This window comes from Natrix helvetica (assembly GCF_964273705.1).
Source record: "Natrix helvetica genome assembly, contig: HAP1_SCAFFOLD_457, whole genome shotgun sequence".
NCBI classification, from domain to species: Eukaryota; Metazoa; Chordata; class Lepidosauria; order Squamata; family Natricidae; genus Natrix; species Natrix helvetica.
The window spans coordinates 1-10,395 of record NW_028113328.1 but is presented as its reverse complement, the minus strand read 5'-3'; the positions used below and the strand labels follow the sequence as shown (position 1 = coordinate 10,395).

The following is a 10,395-nucleotide window of genomic DNA, read 5'->3' as shown; positions in this document are numbered from 1 at the left end:
CACAAATCTAAAAGAAACTCACCGTTGTGTCTCCCGCGCTGCCAGAGGATGCTGCTTCGGTCTCATCAGAAGCTGTTAGAAGAAGAAGAAAATCACATTTGGCGAAGGAAGGAAGGAAGGAAGGAAGGAAGGAAGGAAGGAAGGAAGGAAGGAAGGAAGGAAGGAAGGGAAGATGGGAAGGAAGGAAATAGAGAGAGAGCAGAGAGAAGGAAAAGTAGGAGGAGGGAGGAAGGAAGGAAAGGAAAGAAGGAAAGGAAGAAGGGAAGGAAGGAAATAGAGAGAGAGCAGAGAGAAGGAAAAGTAGAAGGAGGGAGGAAGGAAGGAAGGAAGGAAGGAAAGGAAGAAGGGAAGGAAGGAAATAGAGAGAGAGCAGAGAAAAGGAAAAGTAGAAGGAGGGAGGAAGGAAGGAAAGGAAAGAAGGAAAGAAATGAGAAAAATCGAGAGAGGACAGAGAGAAGGAAAAGTAGAAGAGGAAGGAAAGAAGGAAGGAAGGAAAGGAAGAAGGAGGGAAGGAAGGAAGGAAAGGAAGAAGGGAAGGAAGGAAGGAAATAGAGAGAGAGCAGAGAGAAGGAAAAGTAGAATGAGGGAGGAAGGAAGGAAAGGAAAGAAGGAAAGAAATAAGAAAAATCAAGAGGACAGAGAGAAGGTAAAGTAGAAGAGGAAAGAAAGAAGGAAGGAAGGAAAGGAAGAAGGAGGGAAGGAAGGAATGAGAAAAATAGAGGGCAGAGTGAAGGAAAGATAGACGAAGAAAGGAAGGAGAAAAATAAAGGGCAGGGAAGGAAAGATAGAAGAGGAAGTAAGGAGAAAAATAGAGGGCAGAGGGAAGGAAAGATAGAAGGAAGGAAGGAAACAGAAGAAGAAGGAAGGAAGGAAGGAAGGAAGGAAGGAAGGAAGGAAGGAAGGAAGGAGAAAAATAGAGGGCGGGCATAGGGAAGGAAAGAAAACTAAAGAAGGAGAAAAATGGAGGGCAGAGGGAAGGAACGATAGAAAGGGAAAGAAAAAAGGAAGGAAAGACAGAAGAGGAAGCAAGGACGGAAGGGAATAGGGAGAGGGAGAGGGGTAAGGAAGAAGGAAAAGGAAAGAAATAGAAGGGAATAGGGAGGGAGGGAACGACTTGCCGCCGTCCTGAAGTGACACGGTCATTAAGTGAAACCAGTTTTCCCGCTGACTTTGCTGGTCGGAAGGTCGCCAAAGGGGAAATCACGTGACCCGGGAGACTCTATGACCGTCATAAAGTACCAGTCAGTTGCCCGGTCGTTAAGTGTGTGTGTTTGGGGGGGGGAAGGGACACAAATCACTGTTATCAACGGTCACTAAATGAACCCTGGCAAGCCGAGGCTTCGTTTTAACTAGCGGGCAACGCATTTCATCAAGGGCGGGGATGTCACTGAACAGCCGCGGCAAGAACGGTTGTGAATTGGGGCCAAATGCGCGCGTCGTCTCACTGAGCGATGTAAACCTTGGCCTCCGTTGGGGTCGTAAGTCGAGGACCTCTTTGCATTGGGCAGGGGGCTGGTGTAACCCACCAAGTTACTCACCAATTATCCGTGCTTTGTTCTGTTTTTCTTTTTCAGATGTTAAACTCTCCAGAACGGATTCCTTCCCTGAAAACGGCGAGAACAAGAGAGATCAATTGAAAAGGAAGAGTTCTCCCAAACCGGGAATCCTCGCTTTACAACGGTTCGTTTCGCGACCCTTCAAACTTACAACGGCACTGAAACGAGGGACTCATGACCTTGTTTCACGCCTACGACCGTGGCAGCAGCCCTTAATTTACAGGGGGTTGCACGGGTCCCTATGGCGACCTTCTGACGCCCCGGATTCCTGTAACAACCGGGTTTATAATACAATACGATAGCAGAGTTGGAAGGGACCTTGGAGGTCTTCTAGTCCAACCCCCTGCCTAGGCAGGAAACCCTATACCGTTCCAGACAAATGGCTATCCAACATCTTCTTAAAGACTTCCAGTGTTGGGGCATTCACAACTTCCGGAGGCAACTTCTGTTCCACTGATTCATTGTTCTAACTGTCAGGAAATTTCTCCTCAGTTCTAAGTTGCTTCTCTCCTTGATTAGTTTCCACCCATTGCTTCTTGTTCTACCCTCAGGTGCTTTGGAGAATAGTTTGACTCCCTCTTCTTTGTGGCAACCCCTGAGATATTGGAACAGTGCTATCATGTCTCCCCTAGTCCTTCTTTCTCTTAAGCTAGACATACCCAGTTTCTGCAACCGTTCCTCATATATTTTATCCTCCAGTCCCCTCATCCTCTTTGTTGCTCTTCTCTGCACTCTTTCTAGAGTCCCCACATCTTTTCTACATCGTGGTGACCAAACCTGAATGCAAATATTCCAAGTGTGGCCTTACCAAGGGATTGTAAAGTGGTATTAACCCTCCATGTGATCTTGATTCTCTCCCTCTGTTGATGCAGCCTAGGACTGTGTTGGCTTTTTTGGCAGCTGCTGCACACGGCTGGCTCCTATTTAAATAGTTGTCCACTAGGACTCCAAGATCCCTTTCACAGTTACTACTACTGAGCAAGGTACCACCTATACTGTCCCTGTGCATTTGGTTTTTCTTGCCTAAATGTAGAACCTTACTCTTTTCACCATTGAATTTCATTTTATTAGATAGTGCCCAATGTTCAAGTTTGTCAAGATCCTTCTGTATCTTAAGCCTATCTTCTGGAGTGTTGGCTATTCCTGCCAGCTTGGTGTCATCTGCAAATTTGATGAGTTCCCCATTTATCCCCTCATCCAAATCCTTGATGAAGATGTTGAAGAGTCCTGGGCCTAAAACAGAGCCTTGGTGTACTCCACTGCATACCTCCCTCCATGTAGATGCAGTTCCACTGAGGACTACACGTTGAGTGCGGTTGGTCAGCCAGTTACGAATCCATCTGGTGGTGATGCTGTCTAACCCACATTTTTCTACTTTATCTAGTAGTAGGTTACGGTCTACCTTATCAAATGCCTTACTGAAGCCCAAGTAAACTATATCGACGGCATTCCTCTGGTCCACTAATTTTGTCCCTTTGTCAAAGAATGCAATAAGATTAGTCTGGCATGATCTGTTTTTGACAAACCGATGTTGGCTTTTGGCTATTACTTCGTTTGCTTCTAGGTGTTCACTAATTCGTTCCTTGATTATCTTTTCCAGAATCTTCCCTGGTATTGAGGTCAGTCTGTAGTTTCCTGGATCTATTTTTTCCCCTTTTTTGAAGATGGGAACCACATCAGCTCTTTTCCAATCCTCTGGCAGTTCGCCGGTGCTCCAGGATCTCTGAAAGATCTAGTTCAGTGGTTCTGAGATCTCGTCTGCCAGTTCCTTCAGAACCCTGGGGTGTAATCCATACGGTCCTGGTGATTTGAACTCGTCTAGGGTAGACAGGTGCTCACTTACCATTTTCTTCCCTATTTCAACTTCTGTTCCTAATCTGATTTTTGTGGTGCTGTTTTTGATAGGTTGAACTGTTTTATCCCTTTGTGTAAAGACAGATGCAAAAAACGAGTTATATAGTTCTGCTTTCTCCCTGTTGCTTGTCACCGTCTTGCCACTTTCTCCCAGCAATGGACCAATTGTTTCCTTAACTTTTTTCTTGTTTTTAACATGTTGGAAGAAGCTTTTTTTGTTATTTTTTACTTTTGTGGCAAGCCTTTCTTCATTGTGAGCCTTAGCTTTCCTTACTTCATCTTTACAGGCTTGGGCTATTTGCTGATATTCTGCCTTAGTTATGTCCCCCTCTTTCCACTTTTTATATGTAACTTTTTTGTCTTTCAATTTGTCAGAGAGTTCTTTATGCAGCCATGCTGGTTTCTTTTGGGAGCTGTTATTTTTCTTCTTCATTGGTATTGTGCTAGACTGGGCTTTTGTAATCTCATTTTTCAAAATTTCCCTAGCTTCTTGTGATGTTTTCCCCTCGAGGATTCTCACCCATGGAATTCTTCCCAAGCCCTCTCTAAGTTTATTGAAATTAGCTCTCTTAAAATCCAAGACTCTAGTTTGACTTTGTTCTACTACTTGTGTTTGCATAATGTTGAATTCCAATATTGCATGGTCACTTGCCCCCAGGGTTCCTGTGGCTTCAACACCTTCTATCATTTCCTCTCTTTTATTGAGGATTAAGTCCAATATGGCTGATCCCCTTGTTCCCTTCTCTACTTTTTGGAAAACAAAGTTGTCTGCTAGGTTTCTTAAGAACCTGTTGGATCTTCCACTTGGTGCAGAGTTTGTTTCCCAGTTGATGTCAGGGTAGTTAAAATCCCCCATTACTATTGTGGTGTGCTTCCTACATAGTGGTGACTAACAATCACTGCAAACAGTTCACATGTTCCTCGCGTAACAAGTACAGTGGTTCACCGCACAGCTGGGTTACTAATTAAAACAACGCCCGGGATCCACTTCGCAAATGTGGCAAGGGAAGTCGTACAAGGGGGCGAACCTCGCTTAAGCAATGTCTCACTTTAGCGACATAAATGCTGGGGGCTCCGTTGCGGTCATGCATTGAGGACGGGTTTTTCAATGTGCTGGAAGTACCGTTCCCCCAAACTTCCTAGCCAGGCAAGAGGGGAGTTGACCCCTGACCTGCGTTTTGCACCCACCATCCTACGAGTTCCCCTTTACGGAAGCTAAGATCATCTGGAAGACGGGACACTCAAAAAGATGCCAAAAAAGAGGAGGAAGAGGAGAGAAAAAAAAGAGAGAGAGAGAAAATGGGAATTCCGGCCTCCAGGCTGTGAAAAACCTGAATGACGCACAATCCAGGCCTTTATCCTCGTCAGCGACTAATTAAACTCTCAACCTGAGCGGGATCGTTAATATTGAACGGGGTCGGCCTCCCTGGCCAATAGACACGGCCTCGCTACCATCGGCAACTCAATTAGCGCGGCTCGATACGCCCGCTGCCACGCGAAGACCCCCCCCATTTTTCATTGACAAGGGCCGAGAGCGAGCGAGTCCCCCTCGACACACATACAGCACGTCAGGGCGAGAATTCCCGCATCCCTAAACCCTCCCAGGGGTCTCCCCCATGTTTCCATCACGGCTGTAGACCGCTCTGCGCCGTCATTCTCTCCATCCGTCCCTTGAGCTCTTCTGCACAAAGGTGAAAGGCCTGGCCGGTGGATTGACCCTCGGTCGCGTGCCATCGCCCCGCTTTCAATCATGCACTGCCCGGTGGCACCCCTTCCCCTCAATTTCCCCCACCCATCCTGGTGATCCCTATTGACTTCCCGTGCCAGGTAAGGATGCAAGGTCAGGCGGATTGGCAACCCATAAATCTCGGAAGACGGCCAATTGCCGCCGTTCAGATAGGGTTCCCCGGTGTGGGAGGGGTGGGGAAGGGAGGTGAGCTGGTGGGTGGGTGGATAGGCAGCCTCAGCTGGGGGAGGGAGAAATATATAGCTTTCCTTCCACCGCTACCCACCCCCTTCTCCCCTTCCAACTTCTCCCCGGCTGCGGTCCATACGTATCTTGGTCTCATTTCTCTTCTCCTTCATTCTTCCCCGCAGGTTGCTAGGCAACCTCCCCCAGTATCTGTCATAATCCATTATGAAGCTGGGGCGTGTGTGTGTGTGTGTGTGTGTGTGTGTGAGTGTGTGCAACGAGAGAAGGAGGAGGAGGCTGGCGGGGGCTGGCAGAGAGGAGGAAGAACAGGGAACCCGGCGGCGCTCACTCCGACGTCCGCAGAGCAAGACGCAGAGTAAAACATTCAGCAGGCTTAAGAAATTGCACTGTGTTTGCTACCCCCTGGGAGGGTTATTTTTCTCAATTCCCACCCACCCACCCACCCAGGATCAAGAAGGCGTCCCCTGCAGATGGTGTGGTTGTGGGTCCTTTCCTGCTTCCCCCGCCCCCACCTCATCAATCTCCCTTTAAAAAAGATCAACATTTCACCCCGTTGGGACCCAACGGGCCTCGGTGGTCCGCGGCGCCAGCCCCACCCACCAGCCGAGCGGCACGGCAGTTACCTGCAGGGTTCGCAGGCGCAAAACAGATGTATCTTTCGAGGCCCAAAGTGCCTTCGCCGTTCTGGAGTAGCTGGAGGCGCCACTGACCATGTGCTTCGCGGTGGTGCGGAGAGCGGAGGTGCTGGATCATGGCCAGGCGGTTGGGCGAGTCAACGTGACACAGGAGGCAGCGGAACTGCGCGGGTTCGGTGGCGGGCGGGGGTGCCGAGGTGGTCTCCATTTCCAGTAGCAACTAGGGGTGAAACAAGAAAGGGGGGGTTGCAGGTTCGAAGAAGAGGGAAAGGACACCCCTGTGTCTTCCAGGTCAGCAATCCTTAATGGGACCCCTGGTTAGTGGTCATTGGTCCCCTTTGTGGGACTATTGGACTCGCTTTCCCCCATGCCTCTCCCTGTACCCCCTTGGTACTTCAACCTACTTGTAGTCCTTCATCTGTAACCCTTTTCCAGAATAATAGAGTTGAAGGGCACCTAAGAGTTCTTCTAGTCCAACCCCTCCGCTCAAGCAGAAGACCCTGTACCCATTCCGAGGCAAATGGCTGTCCAATCTCTTCGTTAAAATCTCCAGGGATGGAGCACCCACAATTTCTGGTGGCAGGCTGTTCCACTGGTGAATTGTTCTCACTGTCAGTACATTTTCTCCTGGATTAGATCTCTCTGTAATGATCTATTTGCCAAAGGGCCCGAAGGCAGGACAAGCAACGGATGGAAACTCATCAAGGGGAGAAGCAACCTGGAATTAAGGAGACACTTCCTAACAATGAGGACAATTAACCAATGGAACAGCTTGCCACCAGACGCTGTGGCTCCTTCAAAACTGAAGGTTGGGACAGCCTTATTTGGAATGGTATGTAGGGTCTTCTGCTTGAGCAGGGGGTTGGACTAAAAGGTAAAGGTTCCCCTCACACATATCTGCTACTCATTCCCGACTCTAGGGGGCGGTGCTCATCTCTGTTTCAAAGCCGAAGAGCCAGCGCTGTCCGAAGATATCTCCATGGTCATGTGGCCGGCATGACTCAACGCCTTTGAAGGCGCATGGAACGCTGCTCCCTTCCTACCAAAGGTGGTTCCTATTTTTCTACTTGCATTTTTAATGTGCTTTCGAACTGCTAGGTTGGCAGAAGCTGGGACAAGTCACGGGAGCTCACTCCGTTACGCGGTGCTAGGGATTCGAACCGCCGAACTGCCGACCTTTCTGATCGAGGAGCTCAGGGTCTCCGCCACAGAGCCACCGCGTCCCTCATCTGGAATGGTATGTAGGGTCTCCTGCTTGAGCAGAGGGTTGGACTAGAAGACCTCTAAAGCCCCTTCCAACTCTGTTATTCTGTTATCTTCCACCTGTTACTTCCTTGTCCTGCCTTCAGGCCCTTTGGAAAACAGGTGGACCCCCCTCTTCTTTTGTCGCAGCCCCTCAAATATTGGAAGACTGCTATCATGTCTCCCGTAGTCCTTCTTTTCATTAAACTAGAGATACCCAATTCCTGCAACGGTTCTTCCTATGTTTTAGCCTCCAGTCCCCTAATCATCTTTGTTGCTCTTCTCTGCACTTTTTCTGGGGTTCAAGTTCCACCTAATCAACATCCTTCAGGAAAATTTGCTGCCCCCCCTTTTGGTAACGCTTGTACAGGCGGCCCTCGAACTTACGACCATTCGTTTAGTGACCAAAGTTACAATGGCACTGAAAATAAGGACTTTTTTTTCACACTGACGACTGTTGCGGCGTACTCCATGATCACGTGGTCAAAATTCAAGACAGTTAGTCACTGACTCATACTTATGACAATTGCCTTGTCCCGGGGTCACGTAACCTCCTTTCGCGACCTTCCGACAAGCAATGGGCAAGCCACTTAACAACGGAGTTACTAATTTAACAACGGCAGTTGTTAAGGTGGGAAGAAAAATTGGGCAAAGCTCAGCATGTGCCTCACTGAGCAATGTGAATGTGGGGCGCCTTCGTGGCCGTAAGTGGAGGACCACCTGTCCTGAATATTATTCTCAATTCGGCTTGTCTCTGCATCCTCCCCAAAATTTGGTACCTTGTAACCTTGCAATGCTTCCTGGTGGCCGGTGCCGGCAACATGAAGCTGGATCTTTTCCTTGCTGTTGGTCTCGTATTCACACAGGTTGCAATGAAGGTGTAAGGGCGGTCCCAGGGGTAGTTCCACCCCCAGGTGGGCGGCCAAGCTGCCCCCTTCCCGCAGGTGAGCGGCCAGTTGGTACTTCAAGGCGTGCTTGTCGGTCTTCAGGTGAAGCTGGAAGTTGGCTTTCAGTTGGGTGCCGTAAGCGCAGAGCCGGCAACGGTGCAGGTCGCCAGAGATTTCTTTCCATTCCATCTCCGGCAGGGAGCGCGGGGTGGAGGCGTGCCGGAGGAGGCTATCCAGACTGTCGGTGCTGAAGACTTGGCACACCAGACAACTGAACAATCTCTGGGGGGACAGTAGGTCGGGTCCAGATTGGGCTGGTGGTGAGGAGGGGGGAGCAGGTTCAGGAGAGAGAGAGGCGGGGGCTGCGGAGACGAGAAACAAAGCAGGCACGTCAATTTTGCGTCTCTATAGGGCAGCGTTTCCCAACCACGGGTAATTTCAGAAGGGGGGGACTTCAACTCCCAGAATTCCCCAGCCAGCTGGCTGAGGAATTCTGGGAGTTGAAGTCCACCCTTCGGAAAGTTCCTGCGGTTGGGAAACACCGCGATGACAAGAATGAGAATGCCGTATTGCAAACTAATTCTGCCTATTGTCAGCCGTTCGATCCTGACCGGCTCGAGGTCGACTCAGCCTTCTGTCCTTCCGAGGTCGTTTAAAAAGAGCACCCAGATTGTTGGGGGGGAGGGCAACCCTTAAATCTTGAGGGTTGTGAAGTGGTGTAGGAGGGCTATTGTTACATGAAGTAAAGAATTGAGGTTGGCGCCACGATATGGAACAGAAACTTGGATTTTTGAGACACAGCGGTGCACAAGACATGATAACCATGGATGGAAGGGAGAGAGAGACAAAATCAAGATGCCAGGGGGAGATCTTGAAGAAATGGTCAGGGGTGGGATCCTACCACTTTAACGACCAGTTTGCTGTGCGCGCGTGTGCAGATTACAGAGAAATCACCTTCCGCATTACCGCTGGGGCGAAAAACAGCGGAGGCACAGCAATCCACTCTGCCGCGCCGTTCAGCTGAGCTTCAGAAAAGGGAATATAGGTGAGTATAGTGCAGGGACGGGACAGCGGGCCCAGCTGAAAGTCGGCATGACCCGGTTCGCTCCCCGCTGAGAGTCAGAGCTAGCGGTTTGCCTGAACGGGTCCGAACCGGTTGAATCCCACCCCTGGAAATGGTGGACCATAGATATGGATGAAGAACAACAGGACAGGAACAAAGTCACGCTAGAGGTCCATACTGACACCAAGAATGGAAAGTCCTTCTTACCTGCTCCCAATGTAGACATCTTCCGTCCCGCTGCGCTGAGATGTTGGAAGCCTCCGTTGAGCAAGAGTTGGGGTTGTTCCATGGCCTTGTCTGCCCGCAGAGGTGGGTTGCTCCCCGCGTGGACCTGGTGAGGATGAGAGTGGTGGCCATGGCCCAGAGCCTGTGCCCCGTAGAACGGGAACAGCTCGGGCTGAGCCTTGCCTCCAGGAGGGGTCTGAGGTTGTCCGAGAAGTCCCGGCAAAGTCAACGGCAGCCCTTGATGGAGCAACAGCATGTTCTGCATGTGCTTCTCAGACGTCATGTGGATCCGTAAGTTACGGGAGATGTTGGTCTCGTAACTGCACACCTTGCATTGCCAGGACGACTTGCCCTTCGACTCCTTCTCCTCAGGGGAGGACGGGGAAGGGGCCACCGGAGGAGCCACCGGCGGTCCGCTGCCTCCTGTGGCTTGGTAGCCCTGTAGGTTGGCCAGGTGTTTATCAGACTGCATATGGATGCTGAGGTTGCCCTTGGTAGTGGTGGAGTAATTGCAGGCCTCACAGCGGTAGGGTTTGTAACCGCAGTTGTAGCTCTCTCCACGAGCCAGGCGCGGGTGGGGACCGCCAGTACTACAGTAGGCGCAGTGGCTGTTGTTCTCCGGATGTTTCTCCTTCATGTGGACATCTAGGGTCTGCTGGTACTTATAATGCCAGTTGCATTTGGGACATTTGAGTGTCTTGCAGGAGTTGCGCGAGTGCAGCAGTGACATATGGCCTGACAAAGTCAACCCCGAGTACGCCATCGCCGTAAAATCTTCCCCGAAGCTCAGCGACGGTCCTCCTCCACCGTTATGGCCATTGCTCCCGAGTCCGTTGTTGACCTCAAACCCGGCCGTCATCGCTTCGTTGGCCATCCCTACATTGCTCAGGCTGTCCGCCAAGTCGGCGGCGCTGATATCGCGGCCCGGCCCAACGCACATCCGGTGGGTATCGTTGGGAACGCTGTCGGCTTTAGGAATGTTCTCGGCCCTGCTGTTTTC

The 10,395-nt window shown here is 50.4% G+C and overlaps 1 protein-coding gene across 1 annotated transcript; it reads right to left on the bottom strand.

Annotated features, from left to right (window-relative positions):
• Positions 1-22: 22 nt before the first annotated feature.
• LOC309382427 (zinc finger homeobox protein 2-like) lies at positions 23-10,358 on the bottom strand (the record flags this gene model as incomplete). The annotated part of the gene is made up of 5 exons (XM_081971944.1): positions 9,378-10,358; positions 8,000-8,469; positions 5,967-6,198; positions 1,539-1,604; positions 23-72 (listed from the first exon to the last, which is right to left on the bottom strand). Coding segments are annotated over exons 1-5 (1,776 nt in total), but the record flags the coding sequence as incomplete, so codon positions are not given.
• Positions 10,359-10,395: the final 37 nt, after the last annotated feature.